This window comes from Ochotona princeps, chromosome 1, assembly GCF_030435755.1.
Source record: "Ochotona princeps isolate mOchPri1 chromosome 1, mOchPri1.hap1, whole genome shotgun sequence".
Lineage (NCBI taxonomy): Eukaryota > Metazoa > Chordata > Mammalia > Lagomorpha > Ochotonidae > Ochotona > Ochotona princeps.
The window spans coordinates 32,500,279-32,520,055 of record NC_080832.1 but is presented as its reverse complement, the minus strand read 5'-3'; the positions used below and the strand labels follow the sequence as shown (position 1 = coordinate 32,520,055).

Genomic DNA, 19,777 nt, shown 5'->3' with positions numbered 1-19,777 from the left:
AGAGTCTAGGCAATCTTTCATTTCTTCCAAAAATTGAAAAATACACTATTCAAATATATAAGTAACACCATACTTACAAAAGTAAAAAAAAGTGAAGGAGGTAGGGTAATTTTCTTTTAGGCATAAAGAAAATTCTCTTTCCATTGGTCACACGGAGAAAAGGTTTTTCTTATGAGGCATTTTGTTCTATAAAATTCTCTTTACTGAGCTCAATATTGTGTTTAAAGCTTTGTAACAATCATTTGCTCCTACTGCCCAACTGAGAAGGTCAATTGAACATTTTTTCCTTTTTCCTTCATGTTGTTATAAAAGGAAAACAGCTTGGTCTCCTTTAAAGCTGTGTTAAAATCATTCAAGAAAAAAATTTCGTCATTACCAGGGATTGCAGTTTGAAATGAAGATTGCTCTCCCAAGCCCCAGTGCTTCCATTTACCACCTGCTTAAAGCACGTACTGCCCCAAACCCAACAGCAGGACGGGAGCGTGCTTCTTTTAAAACACTGCAGAAAACTGATGTGAATTTTTACTTTGTAAGAGACATTGGATTTCCCACTTACTCCAACAACCCTAATAATAGTAATAATTAGGGAAAAACCTCGTAGTAAATAGTCCAACTTTTCCAATGCTTATAAAAAAAACATTTGAAAACTTCTTAAAACAGGCCTAAGTCAAATTTACTGTTTTCAGGTTTTGGAAGCCACAGTCATGAGACTGCCCTTCATTTTAAAATATTTGAAGAGCTTTCTTTAAACCAAGTTGTCCTCGTGAACATCTACTGGTTGCCAAACATCCTGCAGATGATCTTAGCCAAAGGTACATGCTGAGCCAGTGGATACAGTCAGAAGGCTAAAGTTCATACCAACTCTAAATTATAAAGGCTGAAAGAAGTGCATGCAAGCTGTGAAATATCTTCACACTGTGCTTAGGAACTGGACATCGTCCAGGAGGGTCTAAGAAAGGGCTGATCCTGGGATGCTAACATAACTCAGAAGACACATACACCATCACCTTCACAACAAGGACCTGAGATCTTTTACCTGATCGTGATCAATATCTGCATCTCCTGTGATCACAATGCGTTTCTCAATTCTGGTTTCAGATATTCCGCCTTTTACAGTCTGAAGGTAATAAAAGGAGAAAGGGAAAAAAAAAAACAGCAATCACCAAAATGTGTTTCGGAAGTCATGGAAAGGAGAGCTGGGAGCCCACCCACCCAGACTTCCGATCATACAAGTAGTGGAAGACTAATGTTACAGAAACTGCTTCTGCTTTTAAGTTCAGCAGAGAATCCTATTAGCGTTATAGCATTCACAGATATCCCTCAACCAAAAGCATCTCTAACACTAATCTATCAACATTCAGGTGACATTAACATGGGAAAAATGCTTCAGTGCAAGCAGTTCCAAGGGACAGTCTTGTAATTTACTAAGGTTCTTGATATTTAGCTGGCCACACATGGAAAAAGAGAATAGAAAGTAGCTCGTCCATATTTGCAAAAATACAAAGATCTCTAGCAATTTGGGTAGATGATTTAAATCTGCGAAACAATTATGGTTGCTACTGCTTGATTCTGTTCATACAATTTGAGTGATTCTGTTCATTTAATTTGGTGTAACAAATGTTTCAAAAGGATTTGGATTTGTTTTAACTTAGGGAAGATAGCAGAGATTTTCATTAAACATTTGCTTTTAATTATAGCTTTAGTACCCACTCATGCATGTGGACCTGGAACATGGCAGCTTAAAGGCTTGGAAGGAGCTTCTGGGTTAGGTGCCCAACAGCTTATTGGCTAGTATATGCTGAGCAGGTCTGAGAGCATCTACCCGTGACCTTCCGAAGAGGCAATGAGCAAACAGTACGAGGTCCTGATAAGACACGCAATCTTTAGAATTCTGACCAATCTACAATCCAAGACACAAGTAATAGAATTAATTCTATTCTTCGAAACTAGGCTTATTGTAGCTTCAATAATTGATACACTTCAAAGGGAGCAGTAATAATATGTCCTGTATTTATGCAGTACTTTTTAAATCTACAAAGCTTTTCACTTTTTAGAATAAAAAAAATTAAATTTTCAATTTCTGAAACACAGGGTGGGGATGTATACATCCGTGCATGGTATAAAAGGATACATTGAAAGCCTACAAGCACTAATCAGCTGTAAAAAGTCAAAGAAAAAGGAAACGCTGCAAAAATAAATGCTGCATTAAAAATTCGGAAAGTCTAGTATGCACCAGAATCTCTGGGAAGCCCCTAGAAATACTGCCCGAGTTTCCACGGTTCTCTGGTGGGAACACAGCATTTCCCCTTCTAACAAGTCCCACAGTGTGAGTGCTGCTGCAGGGACCCAGGGACCACAGCAGTTCTCTGGGACGAAATCATTTAGAGACTGGGAAAATGCTCCGAGTAAAGATAACACCAGCTCACACAAACAGGGACATTTTTGCATTATTTAACAACTTAACTGAAAATTCTGAATGACACTTTTTCAGGAAAGCTGGCTTAATAAAAGCAGCACCATTTGTTTTTGTAAATTTGTTTTTTATAAATGACACATTTTCTAGTTTTATTCTCTCTAGTCTGGTAGCTGTCTTAAATATAGTTATCCGTAGCATATTTTTACTCCCTTGTACTGTTCAAAATAACAGTTTGGCTGCAACACATTTGCCAGTAGAGACTGATTTCTCGAATATTTGGATAAAGGCATTTTTATTCCGCTAGTACCATCTGTGTATTGCTTGGAAATAGGAACAGGAACAAAGCTACAAATCAGAAAACACCTTGTCTGCAATGTGTCACCTTTTCCCAGTCTTTGAGACTGCTTTACCTTGGTGATGTGTGTGGTGGTTGTTGTCGACACCGACTCAGACGTGATGGTTTGTGCAGTCAGCAATGTGCCTGAATCACCACCAGCCCCGCCATCAATCTTTGCAGAGTCAGAGGAAAAATACAAGGTTATGCTTAACTTCTGTCATGTTGTCAGAAGACCCCACCTCGTTGAGCATGCATCCGTCAAAACTCTACACGGCTGGCAGACCATGCTATCTGCCTACCCTCTGCATGTCTGCAGTGGTAATTCACTGTCCAGGAGAGTGGCTGGCATTACAACAGAGCAGAGGCCAGAAGCTAAATGTACATGGAGAAGCAAAGTCTGCAGGAAGAGAAAAAAAGAACAACGGAAGTAGAAAGCGGACTGAAAGCTGCACCAGTGTCAAGAAGGAATTTATCTGAGGGACAGGTGCAGAGGCGAGGAAAAAACCCCTAGACAACGAGGCCGAGAAGTTTCCACAGTGATTAGGAGCCAAGCTTGTGGTTGTTCAAGCACAGGTAGGTAAAAATAGATGAACACTTTCTCATATTACTAAGCAACAGAATCTAACATAAACTGAACCTGCATGATTTACTATTTGATTTCAAGTAATTTTTTTCAATGACATTGTTCTTAAACAGCTTGTGTGCTATAAGCATATATACATGTACAAATATTGCATTTTTATATGCATGCATGTTCTTGGTATGTATCAAATATATACCCCCCCACACATATTAAAATGTCTGACTTGTTTTCCCTGATACTGGAAGACATAGCAGAGTTTTGAAGAATAAATAACAAAGCAAGAGAATAGCTTAGCAGTTTATGTTAAGGTCACCAAGCTTATCTGCCTTTTGTGTCCAGACGCTAACAAAAGGATGTAACCACAAGGTCCAAAGCCCTCTGGGTTCCGAGGAAAACCTCTCTCAAATTGGGGTCAGGCACTTATAGTTCTTTATGAGAGCAGGTGCCACGATAGAGACATGTAATTCCCACTGCCCCCATAGCCGTTCATAAAAAACAAACAAAAAAACCCACTTGTGCTCATGATGCAATCTATGTACACAAAGATAATGTACCTAAAATACAATTGCGGGATGCATCCCACACACATCCACTAGAGCTTTTCAAATATGCTTTGAAAGGGCAATAACCTGCATTCCTCTAGCATGGCAGAAGCCTATTCCCTTTCCCCAGGCTACATTTGTGAGTGGGACACAGGTTTGTTAAATATACTTGAAGGGCCCGGCGGCGTGGCCTAGAGGCTAAAGTCCTCTCCTTGAACACCCCGGGATCCCATATGGGCGCCAGTTCTGATCCCGGCAGCTCCACTTCCCATCCAGCTCCCTGCTTGTGGCCTGGGAAAGTGGTCGAGGACGGCCCAAAGCTTTGGGACCCTGCACCCGCGTGGGAGACCCGGAAGAGGTTCCTGGTCCCGGCATCGGATTGGTGCATGCCGGCCCCGTTGCGGCTCACTTGGGGAGTGAAACATCGGACGGAAGATCTTCCTCTTTGTCTCGCCTCCTCTCTGTATATCTGGCTTTCCAATAATAATAAAATCTTTAAAAAAAATGTATACTTGGAAACAGTTCCACTTTGGAATGATGACTACTTTTTTATTGTAGATACAATTAAGGTTAATGAAATGCTTAGCATCTGATAATTCTGTATACACATAGAAGAGAAGTTTGCAAATGACTCCATGTGTCTTCAGAAAACAATCCTATGTGAAGAAGCCCTGGCCTGTGTGCATGTGCATGTCTGTGTTACCTCCAAGCACACATCGTGTGACTGAGTCAGAGGGGGTGGAGACTGTGTAACTGCTAACCCACAAATCACAGACTATATCACAGCCAGTAAGCCTTGCAACCTGATCCGTTTCCTAAGTGCACATTAAATTCTTGGAAACATTAAAGCCAGAAATGTCTTCCAATATTACGAACATAAGATCAATACTCTCTGCCCTAACTAATCACACAGACAGTTCCACTATAATTACAGGGTCATCAATCTAACCACATATCTGCCATGATCTATGAGAGCAACATCACAAGTTATGTTGCTGTTGAAGCCGAGGACATACAAAGCCATGTCAAAATCTGAAACATGTAGACAGGAAAAGATAGAATGAAGCCCAAGCAAGACACACTGAGCTAAGAGAGAATTCAACTAGCCCGAGTCTGGAGCTTTGATACCTGTGGAGACTCATATGTGATGGTTTTGGTCTCAGTTTGGACAATGGGGACTTCCTTGGTGGAGATTTCTGTTCTCTGTGAGGCATCAGAAATTGTTACCATCTCTGTTTTTACCACTGGTGGCTGGGGTGGAGAGGAAGGGAAAAATAAATTCTAGAGGTAGTAAAGTTAAAATGTGTAAAGGAACCTTCAAAAGTAAGTGTAAAAAACATATTCAAACACACACCCATGCACAAAGAAAAGCAAATATCCAAAAACAAATATACAGAAGAAAAATTTCCTTCAAGTATAGCATATATATACATATATGCATGTAACACACACGTACACATATAGACATATATGTGTTTATATGTGTATATATGTATGAAAAATAACATAATGGCTCCAGATTTTTTCTCATTATGGTGCCTCCTCCAACTACTTAAATTATCAAGCCCAATGTACAATTTAAAAAATTTTTAGATATCTATAAATTGTATCTATCCTATGTATATAGAGTCCCAGGTCTGTGTGAAAGCTCTTGTTCATTGGCATGCCAGGTGAGTAGGCTGAGGCTTGCTCTTCTGCCCAGAACGTCCTTTCTGCATTATTGACAACAAATAACAACATTTTCAAAAAGACATCTTCAAATCCGAAAATTTCTGCTTATACTTGTCTAAAATGTGCAGTGTTTCTTTCGTACTGCTCACATTGATCTCAAATTACTCTATCAATGTTGTGTTAATACTCTAAATGATTTAGAACGTTAAGGGAGAGGCAGATTCGACGGCCTGCTGACATTGTAGTCTGCTAAAGTTGTCAGTTTAGTATGACACCAGACAATGTTACCACCAAAATATTCCAGTACTTTCTTTGAGGGAAAATTCCCAATAGGTATAATTATCTAATGAGGAACAATCTCTTATTAGCTGCAGAAAATGCTAGTTCAAAGTGTCCAAAGATTTTTGAACCATCATCTCTGAGGTAAAACAAGAAGTTTAAAACAAACATAGTGAAAATCCACGTAATTATTTCAAGGCAAAGTCATTTCAAGATTTTTCTAACCCATTACAGATAGCAGATATGGATCAATGTCTACATTACAGCCATGTCAGTCTGGAATCAAGAACTAACCCCATGGCAGTAAACCATTGCTCAGCCCAGTAAACCATTGCTCAGCCTCACTCACTCCCAAATGCATTTGGTGACCAAGACTTCATCTACCAGGAACCTGTAAAGATTTCTGTCTTGGAGAAAAAAACCCAAAAATCCTTATCTAGCATAGATAATCACCAAACACATGATCAGCTTGCGAATAATCCAGAGCAGACGTGAGGACCCAATTGAGAAGAGAAGGATATCCTATTAAATCAACAGTTCAGCCTCTGGCTGCCTGGATCAAAGAGAAGTCTCTAACCAAACCATACAATTCCCTGGGTTCTAAAAATGAAGTCATGATGGCATTCCAAAAATAATGTTCTCATCACTGCTGGGTGCTGCATTTAGAGCTCCACAGTAAGCAAAAGCCTGCAATATTTCTAACCATCTTAAGGTATAAGAGTGAAGAGAATGAGCCAAAAAGTCATCCCCAACCATGACAAAAGTAGCACACACACTGACATCGAACATTCTTTCAACATTACCTACACATTTCCCTAAGGAAACCAAGAGAAAAAGGCATGTAGTGTGAAGAAGCAGTGCAACCAAGGAAAAATCTGGAAGCATCAAGAACATGCAAAGAAAACTGAAAGGCGAAATGGAGAAGAAAAAAATGATGCAACGGTTGTAGGAAAGTTTACCCTACATGCGATCCAGTTGCAGAAAGAGGCTAGAAATCATGAAGTGAGCTGGCAGGAAATCGCCCTTCCTCCCAGGAGAGAGCAAAATCAGATTCTTGTTGAAACAGCTGAAGAATTGGGAGGATAGCTGAAGAAGAAGCAGGTGCTGGCCACCTGAGAAAGAGCTCAACAGATTAGTTCCCACGCGGGGCTCCCATTTACCTCAGAACAACAAATAATCTGTGGCAAAACATCAACGTCAACATGAGACACCTCTCCGTTAACTCTATGTTGCTTGTCCTCTGTTTCTTCTCTCATGTCTTGCTTAAGAGCGCCTTCGTTGACACTCTTCTCTCCAGAGGGCTCCTGGGCAACTACCTTTTCCTGGGTCACTGTGTCTACTGTAGGTACACTGGCACCTGCTTGTCTGTCTGGGCTGGCTTCTGGCACTGCTTCCTCCCTCTCTACTACCTTGGCTGCTCGGCTGGGTTCTTCCTCCATCTCTTCTTCATCCTCCTCCTGTTCTTCCCTGATGGTGCCCTCGGTCACACGGTGGTGGGGTCGGTACTCTCCCACATCTTCCTCCTCACTCTCGCTGTTGCTGCTGCTCTCAGAAGACAGGGAGGTGGAGTCTTTTTGTGCCACAGGCTCCACCTTACGAATCTCCCCAGGACCACTCCCAGGTGATAGCTCGTTACCATTCATTTCTTCTGTGATTACTCTTTCGTCTTTCCCAACCTCTGCCCGCTGCTTCTCCTCCACTACATTCAGAGTCTCATGTGAACTCTGCACAAGAAAGAAAAATGGATGAGGGAAAACAAAAACATATGAATAAACAAAAACAATGGAAACCCCAAATAACTGATGGCAGAGTCATGTCATGGAGAAAAACACAGATGGTTATGATGGCTGACTGGAAGGGAAGCGGGGGAGACGCGAGGGGAGATGAGAACGCCAGGCAATGATGTTAACATGGAAAACGGGGAGAACCTTAACAGCATCCCTGGCTCCAATGCAAGGCCCTTCGGACTCAGGAGCACGTGTCTGCAGAACAAAAAGCAACCAGGGACACACAATCAATAAAGTTTTACCTCAACAACCACCAGAAAACAAACAACAACAACAACAAAAGTCTGACACTGCAAAGACAGAACAGCAAGAACTGACACCCACAAACACCTGCGCACAAAGATACACAAACATAAACTGGGACAGACTCTAAAGCTTGCAAAAGGAAAAACACAAATGCAGCCAGCACACTCCAAACAAACAAAATGCTTTTAATATAGTTCTACTTGTCAGCTCTATTTAGGTAGTGAAAGGCGTGTATTAAAAATCTGAACCATACTAAGGTTTCCTGATGGTTTTGAAAAACACATTTAAAAACCTTTAAAACCTACCTGACAATTTTTATTTTTAATCAAACTATAGCCCAGAACCTCACTTTTGAAATGGATTATTAAGCATATGGTGCCATTATTTTTTGCTAATTTATAAAGCATTCATTTTAGAAATGGTTATTACCATCCTAGTTTTTATTTTACATTAGTAAAGACATATTATACATTAGGGTGGAGCGCAATGGTGGCTTCCAGGGTTTTTCTCTTAGAATTTGGCTCCTCCTGCAGTATCTTTGAAAGATGAACCAAGTTCACTATTTGACATGCTCATCCCTACTACCCGCTTCTTTGGAGTAAATCTACTCTAGCTGAGTTACCAAGCACACACATGTCCAAACAGACAGCTGCTGTATGCATGATACGTGGATTTATTAATGATACAAATTATTATGCTATGGTATCATGAACTAGTTTGAAAATTTCTTTATGAAGGAGTTAGCTTGAAAAGCTTTAAACTGAGAAAGGATAGTCAACTTTTTGATATTCAAGGGGCACTACTGTCTGGAATCTAACTTCAGAATAATTCAGCCAGTGACAGAAGCCCTGTTTATTCAAGATCGTATCTCTGCGCCGAATGGAGAAGGGCACCGGGCCTCTGTACCTTGTGGCCACTGCGCGGAGTGAGGTTGCCAACACAGGGACTGGACTGCAGCTGCCTCCCACAGAAGACGGCAGGACTTCTTCACCTGCCCCAGTGACATGTGACCATGGGCTAAAGGTGCCACATTGACACAAATCCTAATAATACATACAAGATAAAAGCTTTCTTTGGTCTCCCCTGCTATACTTAAGTACATAGCAAGTGTATGTATTAATTTGCTCAAAATAATTACCATGTAAATTATGTTCTCAACCACAGTCATCCTTCTAGAAATCAAACTAAACCTATCTTAACAAACAGATGTCATTCAACTAAGACTATCTATACTTTCTTTTAAAACAGATCTATTGCTGGAACCTTTATAAGACACCCATTTCTAAGGCTACAGGTCAGTGAATTCAGTTAGACTCAACCGGCCAGATGGGTCTGCCCAAGTTCAGGGAATCCCTATGGATCCAAGATAATTACTTCCCCTTCAACATTCCCATAAGAATTTTCACACAACTATTGATTATTTTCAATAATTTCCACAGAATTATTAAAATGACAAGTCAGCAGAAGATGCCTGCAATTTGGATTATGAGATGCTACACTGCAGAGCACACTAAGCTTCTTGGTTGAGGGTTTCCTCAACAGCTCAGGCCCTAAGCTTAAAGGATTCTCTGAATTTAGGCAAATTTTTTTTTAATTTATCAGAACAACCAGGGGAAATACGTCATTTATATTTTTCCCTCATGTCCAAATGCAGTCATTGTTTCCTAAGTGCTTCTCCCAGGAAGATTTCATTGCAGCAGGGAATGTGAATCAGAATATCTGAAAATGAAAATCGCGCTGTACGTGACTTTTAGTAACAGGGGAAACAAAATAAAATGCACCTCAGGCAAGTGTGAGAAGAGCGAGGAAGAAAGCGATTCAGAAGGTGCATTAGAGTTCACAACAGCGCCCTCTGCTGTCCAAGTGGTGGCTGAAGTGAAGGTGGCTTTCATGCTACCAGAAAAACCCTCTTCACTAAAGAAAATTGATGTTATCTCCTCTTCTAGGCTCTAGAGAGGTCAGAAAAGGAAGAGCAAAGAATTAACAGTAAGAACAAGCAGTGGTGACCTATTGATAGGAAGGGAAGATTATACAAGAAAGAACAACAAGCAGCACAAAATGAAAGATGAGAATTCTCAAAGATTCTACAGCATCCATAAATCGACGTTGGCCTGAACACCACCATGCCCACCCTGCTGAACAATCTTTGATGGCTGCAACCTACACAAACCAACCAAAACGCCCCGGTTTGTCACTGAAGCTTTACACATCTGAGCACCATTAGACACCCTTCATCTATTCTTCAGGTAGTTTCTTGGTCACTGCAGAGAACAGCTCTGTGCTTGCTGTGTTGGAGCCTGGATTTGTATGATCCACCTCTCTGGCCTCCAATATTTCCATAAGCACTCTGTGACTTGCTGATTTTGCTGTCTCTCTGAAGTCCACTTAATTGTCTGTCTTTTATAGCTAATCTAGTGCCTACAATCCCCTCCCTTCTTCCTACCGCTTTGCACAATATACACTGACATAAACCCACAGTGTTTCCCCAAGACATGCTAAACATGCCACGGAATTTCATTTTGAAAATGGAAAGACAAACTTACAAGTGAAACCTCAGTGAGCACTGTAAAAATCGCATGTCCCTGAACAACTGGTAAGGTAAATCTCACCTTCATATTTCTGCCCTTTAAACAAGGATGCCCAACTTGGATGAAAGGACTGGGTCTGTCCTCAGAAACAGGGGAGGTCACAAGTAAAGAGCTCCTAGAGAGCCCTCCCTCATGTCAGGGGTGTACAAGAAAATTCCAGATACAGCCCAACAAAGACCGAACACAAAAATAAAGACTGTTAAAGTCGAAACTAACAGATGGAAAAAAAAAAAAACACAATAGTTTAAACTCTCACACATTTTCAGCTAACAGAGCGGCGTAAAATTTGAGGAAAAAAATTGATGACGTATATGCGGGTCGGTAAATATCTGCCTGATGACTGGATGGATGAACAACCGTAGTTAAAACAATTCATGCATATGTCATTTAACTATATTTTTCCTGCACATGTTGAAAGAACAGAAAAAAGCAGCAACTTCAAGTGCAGAAAAAACCATCTCAGAGCTCTTTGAGGTTGAAATTTCACATCATATCACTGCAATTTAACCTCTACAACAAAATGATTTATATATTACGGTTTTATATTATACATTCCTTAAAGCACGAGATTCAGAAAAATAGTAACTTTAAATATATTCACACAAATTCTAAAGCATACTATCAAAAAAAGTGTCCAAGGACCTCACTTTAAACTTGATCAATTGATGCTATTGAACTTGTTCAGATCAGATTTTTAAGGCAGAGTATTTTAAATGTATGTGACACTGAAGTCTTCAATGCGCACCTAGAGTTTAACTGGCCTTGGGTTTAGGATCACCTTAAAGTACAGAAATAAACCACTGCTTACCCTTATGACATGCTCTTTCTCATTTTCAGGGTTCTTGAAATACTTTATCTCAACTAGACCTAAAATTTCTGTATGGAATTTCCATTTATTTTGCCTCCTCCCCCAACGCACTGTGGGCTTTGATGCACACTTCTTGCTGATTATTAAGGAAAATGCTCTCCCCTTCTCTCTAATCTCTGTTGTCATTCACACTCTGTATCATCCATTCCTCATCCGACAGCAGAGTGATTTCTGCCAGACACATGCAGGGTTAATTCACCGCTCACCTCAAAACTCTATATTAGGATTCCCATCTCTCCTACGATACAATTCCTAACTGTCAATGTGGGCTTCAGAGCACTGCATGGTCTGCCTTCCTCCATGCTTCTCCTTGCTCTTTCAGTTCCTAAAGCTCCTTGCTTTTGGGACTATTTTATTTGCTCTTCTGATATGTGGAAAAACCTTCATCTGTCTCCTTCCTAGTTACCATGGAGGTCTCATCCCAAATACGAGCATCTCCTGACCACAGGGGTTAAAGCAGCACCCCCTCCGCCCTTCTAACTCAACACTGTATCTCTTGACACTTGGTATCTGAAGTTCTCTGCCTGGTCTGTAATCCAATTATTTTATGTATTTGCAAACTATCTCCTCCAGCAGGGTAAACATTCTGCAATTAACAGGATAAGCAAAATCAGCAAAAGAATGAGAATGTCAAAGCAATGGAAAGCTAGCTTCCTGGATAACATTAGATATTTCACGTACATTGGCACACACAGAGAAATCAAGGAGAGGCTGCCATGATGCATCAAACTATATTTTATCATTAAAAAAATTAAAACTTAAGGTTTCTGTATGTGATTAGCAAACTAGTAACTGAAAGCACATACATTTTATTTTTAAACAGCACAGTGGACTTAAGAGCTGTGCAGAGCATTTTTATGTGAAATTACAGTTTTCCAACTGTCGAGCCACATACATCAAATTAGCGCTTCTGCAATATATGTTTTTCCTCCCAGTGGTCCTACGCTTCTATACTGGACCTTTCACTTTTCAAATGTTTAAAAATTTATTTCCAAGATAATTTGACACATTTAAAAACGAGGCACATCTTATGGCTGTAAACAGAAAAGGAAATGGGGCAAAGCAAGGATAGATCCAAGGACGCAAGGTGAACACCTTGTCTGCCTCCTGAGGCTGTTCTTCAACTGTCCGCGCGGCCGCCTTCAGGTACTTCTCCTTCATGGATAAAATATCCTTGAAAAGATGGTCGCCTTTTCTCTATTGTGTTAAACAACAGACATAATCAACAGATAAGACACACACATTACATCTACAGCGGCACAAACATGAAGCAACTGTGGGGTCAGTGGAACAGTGTCAGGCGCGCACAAAGGAAAGGCAAATCGTAGCACATCATCAGTGCCTCACACTGGCGTATGCCGCCCAAGCTGATCTACCTTCTGAAATCTGAGAGGCAGACCTTTTCCTCAGCCCCTCCCACACATTGTTTTAAGTAATACTATTTCTAAAAATTGTGTCTTTCAATGCAACAGTAATAGTGACTCATCCATCCTCAAAGAGCTATTTTCCTTTCAATGTCATCAACTTACAAATATAAAGCAATGAACAGCGTTGTTTTCCAAGGAAAAGTAAAGGAAAATACCAGTAGACTACCTAGACTGAATGTCTACGACCACTGGCAACATTCAAGCTGAACAAGACACTGAAAAGAACAAGGATGAAATCACAGTGTAACATTTACACTTTTTAAATTCAAAATTAAACAGGGTATGATCATTGTCTCTTAAGTATGATAAATGAGCCTACTGAATTTCCTGGCAAACAACAAAAGGGATTTGAGAGTATCAGAAAGGAACAGATACTAACATTAATAGAGAAGTATTTTGACAATAGATTTTAAAAGTAATACGTCTATTAGTGGTGGGAGAAGGAAATGGTACAAGGGAAAAAAGAGCAAGCATGGAAAGATGCTTTTGTAACACTACATAACACAGCTGAACATTCCAATATTCACTTGCATTTCACACACCATTTTACAAGTTTTCAATAGGGCTCATTAGTCTTTAAAGTTGTAACTCATTATTCTCACAGTAACGATCTGAAACCATTGTAAATGTTATCTGCATTCCTTTAATCATTTCATTTATTGAATAAACTATTGCATAAGTGAAGAACCAAATAGCTTATTTAATAAAATGTTTATTTCTGAATTATCCTATGCTAGCACTTCATGACTATTAATATACCAGCATAAAAGAGTGAAATTGCTTTGAAACTATTTCGGAACTCATACAATCTACCCAGGGAAAGACCAGTAAGTATTATACTGTTAATAAATATTTAGTATTTTAAACATTATTAGCAATTACATAAAAATATTAAATGAGAGTATTTTGTAATTTCCCAAGAATCAACATAGGACATTAACAACCTTAGTTTTACTGAACAATAAGACATACAGCCAACAAACAGCTAGTGACATACCCCTTGTGTCTGTAGGGACAGAGGTGTGATACGTCGTTTTTCCCATTCATTGGGGCGCGGCTCAGGTGTGGATTCCATAAAATTGCGCTTGAGTTCACTAATGCTAGCCTGATGTTTCAGTATGTCCTCCTGGGCCTTATCCAGTTCCTAGCAATATGCAACGTAACAAAAGGGGAACACAATCCAAAAGGAAAAAAAATCCAGTAGGACAAAAACAAAAATAAGACAAAGCAAATTTATGAAAAACAAAACAAAACATAGTAAAGGAAGAAAAATGCCGAGTCTCAAAAGCCATTCTTATCACCTAAGGATAGCATTAATGAGTTGCACAAAAATTTAAAAATAAAGGCAGTGTGTATAGCTTTTAACAGATGTTTAAAGGACTCTAATTTCTTCCCGTTTAGAACTTTTAAAGCACTAATTGCAGTAACAGAAGGAAGCTGTGAAGCTGTTTGAAGTGGCCACCAATCCTCCTTCCCAATGCTTGACTCAAATGAAGCCTATGACTTTGGACTAGCAAATTTACCTCGTTAGTGTTACTATAAAACTGCATTCTGTCAGCACAGAAAATCGGGTATAGAATAAAGGCAGACCAAAAGCAGACTGGGCCTTGAATGGAAATCCAGTCAAGGATCATCCAAAAAAGAAAGGAAAAAAACTTCAGTCTGTCTTTTATCCAAGAAATCCCAGTGGAGGCTTTTAGTTCCTAAGGAGTGAAAATGCGTGCTTCCAGGGGCTGTATCCATTTGGCTTCTCTGTGTGATAAGTGAACCGTACGCTGGCTTCACGTACCTGCCAAGCACAAAAGCGCAGCCCAGCCATCGTATGTACAAAATAGGCTTTATAAAACCAGAGATGGAGGAAAACTGCCAGCTTATGTTTCACTGCAGTAGACCCTGAAGAGTGGTACCTAGAGGACTTTTTGGAGTGGCGCTGATAAATGGTGAAGGTGGGAGTGGAAACTAATTAGCTGACAGGATATACGATCTTATCCAAATTTTAATACAGCTTCTTAAATTTCAAAAATCATAGGGCCGCCTGTACATTTAGTTTTTATCCCACTCCCAAAGGAACAGATCATGCATCTGATAAAATTAGATACTCCATATTCATGCACAAGCATAGTAGCTCATTTATGAGCTTCTACAGCCATTTGTAAAACCCCCAAAAATCTGAAAGTCTTTGCATGGCATGGAAGAAGTGACCATGGCTTGAGATCAGGCACATTTCTTGCATTTGTTCAAAGTGATGTTATTTATTATATGTCACGGCAATTTAGTAAGTTAAGCAAAAAATATATTTCCAACAGTTATCAAAGCTGCCAGAAGCAATCAGATTAGTCAGATTACTGAGAGTGGCATTTCTCCACTGAATAAAGCACCGTGTACTGCCCTAGCATAAGGAAAGGAATGTTCTCATGTGACACAGGGAACACATTTCATATGCCTAATGCGCTGTCCAGGCTTTCCTTTTCCCTTTCTATTTTCTCTCTTGACTGTTCTTTCTTCCTAGTCAAAACAATCAGATTTGTTGGGAAACTCTCCAACAGAACACTTTACGTGGACCACATTCCTAATTGCATGGATTTAGGGCAAAGATGCAGAGTCAAATTATTTCATGCCACATCAGCAACGAAGGGTGGAACCACATTACTACAGACTCCACGCCCTAGAGATAACCAGGAGGGAAAGCAGCTTACTTGTACAACTTGAAGATGAATAGATAAAAGCTGTATTCATTAGACAAACAGAACTCTTTTTTTTTCCCCCAATTGTCACTTTGAGAACTTCTGGTGGACATAGTGCTGCTACCTCAGCCACTTGGAAAGCACACAGCAAGACTGGTAACATGCACTCCCAAGGAGAATCTCCCCCATGCATCTCATGCATCGTGCTTGAAGGAAACTTCCAGCCAGCCTGGGCGTGACCTCCCATCCACAGCAGCCTGGCAGCCATCGGGACAGAGACATTGTCTTAGATTATACAAACCTCCAACATTAAATTGCTATGTCTGACATAAATATTATCCCCTTCTACTCTCAGGGAATTTTTCTGTGAAATTAAATCACACACAGGGGGAAAAAGGCAAAAAAACATAAGTGCATCAAACAGCAAGCATCGGAAATGACCCAGAGTTCGACATTAAATAAGAGGAATAAAAAAATCTTAACACTAACAGCCATAGCAAATGAAACTAACAAATAAACCCTTGAAGAGCATTCTCTTCTCCCTCCCCAACGGTAACAATGGCAGGCAGCAGCTACATATTTAATTTTAGTGAAAACACAGCCACCTCATCCAGGAGTAGTTCCTCTTCTTCCTTCTTCACCTGAGAGTTATCATAGCAAATGGCCAGAAAGAAAGGGAGTATTAGTGGAAACTCTACCCCCAATGCAAAACAGAAGTTGTATTGAACTTAACCAGAATTACCAACCTTTCTTGTCTGGCCCTCAGAAGCTGCAGAATATTAAGCCACTTGGTCTTTCTTCACCTACAGTGTTGTACAAATGATGGAAATGACCCTTGGCAAAGGCAATAATGGAGGATGGAGGCTTCACTCCTTCTCCGTCCCTAGACTATGCTCTGCTTCTGAAGCTATTTTTTGTTATGAATGAAAATATTAGAGTCCAAAAATGGCATAATTCAATGTGTTCTAGGTTAGAATGTACAGGGGTACAATGTTGCAAAAATTGTCCTAAAGTTCACATTGGGAACAACCATTTGCCGTTCTAGTTAGTTTTTAAATGAGAATTTCTCTCCTGGAGGGATGAGGACTGGTTTATTAGCTACTTTCCTATCGAAATGGTGGATATTAAAAAGTCTTTTAAATATAGGCACTCTGTTTTTAAAAAATGATTGAAATCAAAATAGCTTGTGTAGTTGGACATTTCTCACTATCGATAATGGCCCAAGAGAAAGAATTTGTAGGCTTAAAACTAACATAAATATTAGCTGAATATTGATGCCAGGCAAAGAATGGCAAGAATGAAAAAATGCTGATTTTGATATCAAAGGAAAATAGTTTAATGATTACAGGCTACTTCACACCAAACATTCTTTTCTTTCTTTACTGGCATGATACTGCCAAATCTAAAAGTCCAAGCCTGTTACCTTAAAAACTACATCCTTGGTATTCATGAAGAGTAAATACGGAACTCCAGGCATTTTTATTGGAAGCAAAACATGAAATAACCATTCAATAATCAGTTAAGAACCATCTCCCAATTCCTTGATCAACACATAACTCTTTAAAATGTTGGTCTTTGGTATTTATGAGGTAAACCTTAGGGATTGTGGTGTCTCCTAATGCATTCTATTGTATTATCTTCACACTGTTCTCTGGGTTTGTTCTAAATTTTGTGATTTATTCTGAGTACTCATAGTATTCACAAAATGTGAGATACTACAGCACTAGAAAACTCAGCAAAATAACTTAAAAATACTGTACATGTTAACACTGACTCAGTAATACAGGGGTAGCATAACAGAAGAAAAGTTGTTCTATACAAAGGTAAAAACTCTCAAATCAGATATTTAATTCATAGCACTAAGGGTTCAGATTTTCAAAAAATCATGTTTCATTTTCCACACGTATCTGTTAAAGGTAAGGATGGTGTCTCTTTCACATAATTACATGATTTAGGATTGGGAAAAAAACTACACCAACTAAAATTCATTTGGTTTGCAAATGTAATTACAGGGAGACAAGGATTTTCTAAGATTAAATTTACAAATGTCAGGAGTAAAGGTTACAGATATATTCTTATAAATGCAAGAACAAGGTTGGATTTTGAATGCGAGAAATAATTTTAGGAAGTTTCACTAACACCAGCAAAAAAATAAAGTCTCACCCTAAAGGAACAGCACTGACACTTTTCTGCAAACGGCAGGTAACCAATACGAGTTATTACAGGTAACACAGGATTTCCTATCTCCTGTTTCTTTTGTTAAAATCTAGTGTATCCTTGATATTTATGAAACAATGCTGTTATCTTCAGCTTAAAATGTGAGAAGTGTCTATATTTATTTCTCATGCACTAAAATGTTGGATAGTGTACAAATAACAGTGTTGAGATTTATGCACATGTTTACACTCTAAATTAGGAGGGAATATCATGAAGAAGTGAAGGCTCCTTGACCCCACAAAGTGGAGCTTAGGAGAAAGTGCCACTAACTGATTCCTCTTCCTCTGCTTTATCATTCAAGTCACAGTCCCAAGACACATTAAACGAGTTTACCTTAGCCTCTAGATAGCAGAGGGCTAGAGTCAGAGGAAGAGAAAAGGTGAGAGAAAAAGGAACTGACTGAGAAGCCGAGAGTAGCAGCCCAAAGATGAGGATAAGGGAAGGAATGAATGAAGGGGAGGTGATAGGGACATAGTGCTGAATGTCAGGGGGCAGAAAGGAGACCCAGACCTTGGGGAGGCTGGGGAAAGCAAGATAGCCATCTTCATCAAGAAGGGACGGGAAGCCCGAGGGGAAGCATTTGTGCAAACTAAAGGAGAAGCAGGCCAACTCGGCATCCTTGTGGTCAGCTGTCTGAAGAGTCTTCTCTGGAAGGGGGAAAGGACACTCAGGCTGAGGGGCTACGGCAGGATCCAGTACTGGATCCGGGGAGGCACCTTCAGGGTCTCCCTGCCCTGCTGGTTCACCTGTGGAAAGGAGCTCTAAGCTGTCTACCGTGATCTGGTCGGCCTCCCCAAAGGGGTCTTCCTCTGAAATGTCGGAAAGCAAATCCATTTCAGGGACTGGCAACAGGTTTGGGAAAAAAGATGAGGCAAAGCGGATGAGTGGTGAAGGTGGGCAAATGGAAACAGTCTATTTTCAGGGGGTAAATCCATGATTGAATATGAAATTACACAACAGAGCGAGTCAAAGGAAAAACAAATGCAAGAAGAAAGAAGAAATGGGTCATTAGTGAAGACTTCGCTTTTAAGTAGGGATCAAATAACACATTGCACTTATAAAATGACTTAAATGATTCATTTTTAAAACTGGACTACTTTCAGTATGCAAAATCTGTAGATACTGACTAATATTTTCAAGCTGGTTGCAAATAAATCCCATTAAGTCTAATAGCAGTATTTAATCTTAAACCCGGTTGCTGAAAAATGTAAAAGTATAGGCAAAAAAGGCAAACATATCGATTTGTTTGCTGAAGAAAAGCAGAATTTCCTTTAGAATTTAAAAGAACATTTTCTGTTTTATATAGTGTGTCAAATTAAACAAGGAGCAAAGACTTTCTGAACTTGAGCTCTTCTGTTCCAGATGTAAACACTTACTAGCATAATTATAAAAATGACCGACACCTTCTCAGCAGTTAACGGAATACCTTGTTGGGCTCAGTCTATATTCTTTTTAACTAATGTTCAAACACATAATTTTTAAATATTATGATTACAAATCAGTTAGCAATGAAATGCAAATGACTGGACATCATGTATGAGGCAGACACTTGTGCTTGAGGCAGCAAAGCCCACCTGATCCCTCAGAGCTATCGACACAGGAATTCCTGTGGTACTGGCAACCACTTGATCTAGCAGATTGCTTACAGATTCAAAGTTACATTCGGAATGCATTACAAATCAAGGGAATGATTGCATTCATTTTTAGCTAAATGTTTTCACATGTTATGCTTAAGACAAACACAGGCAGGAGGTGGCGCTGTGGAGTAACAGATAAGGCCTCTCCTTGGGCGTTGGCATCCCATATGGATGCTGGATTGAGTCCCAGGGAGTGCCCAGTTTAAAATCCAGCTCCCTTATAATGTGCCTGGAAAGCAGAAGATGGTTCAAGTACCTGGGTCCTTCCACCCACAAAGGAGACCTGGAAAAAGCTCCTGGCTCCTGGCTTCAGACCAGTACAGCTTCAGCCTTTGTGGTCATTTAGAGAGTGAACCAAAGGACAGTATCTCTTTTTCTCTCGTTTTCTCTCTCTGCAACTCTACCTTTCAGACAAAATTTTCTTAAAAGTTGCTTTATATACACAATACAAGTGATCTGAAGAACTCAAGTTCTTCAAATAAAAAATATTAAAGC

The 19,777-nt window shown here is 39.8% G+C and overlaps 2 protein-coding genes across 17 annotated transcripts in view; both read right to left on the bottom strand.

The window, feature by feature from the left end:
• Positions 1-19,777, bottom strand: part of EPB41L2 (erythrocyte membrane protein band 4.1 like 2) — a 214,528-nt gene that overhangs the window by 15,578 nt on the left and 179,173 nt on the right. For 4 of the 16 annotated variants that reach the window (XM_058674388.1, XM_058674491.1, XM_058674332.1 and 1 more), the window contains exons 13-20: positions 15,730-15,792; positions 13,742-13,888; positions 12,413-12,514; positions 7,757-7,810; positions 6,989-7,552; positions 5,007-5,129; positions 2,827-2,925; positions 1,037-1,117 (exon numbers count right to left, since the gene is read on the bottom strand). In XM_058674388.1, coding sequence (XP_058530371.1) covers positions 1,037-1,117; positions 2,827-2,925; positions 5,007-5,129; positions 6,989-7,552; positions 7,757-7,810; positions 12,413-12,514; positions 13,742-13,888; positions 15,730-15,792 — 1,233 coding nt within the window. The remainder of the gene's footprint in view (positions 1-1,036; positions 1,118-2,826; positions 2,926-5,006; positions 5,130-6,988; positions 7,553-7,756; positions 7,811-12,412; positions 12,515-13,741; positions 13,889-15,729; positions 15,793-19,777) is intronic. The other 12 variants (XM_058674853.1, XM_058675136.1, XM_058674769.1 and 9 more) reach the window with 11 other exon arrangements.
• LOC131482322 (band 4.1-like protein 3) lies at positions 17,588-19,224 on the bottom strand. The gene has a single exon (XM_058675501.1). It carries the CDS (start codon positions 18,477-18,479, stop codon positions 17,895-17,897), a length of 585 nt encoding a protein of 194 aa, XP_058531484.1. The 5' UTR covers positions 18,480-19,224; the 3' UTR covers positions 17,588-17,894.

Coding starts and splice junctions, on each gene's coding strand:
- LOC131482322 (XM_058675501.1), bottom strand. CDS start 18,479: ATGGATTTGCTTTCCGACATTTCAGAGGAAGACCCCTTTGGGGAGGCC.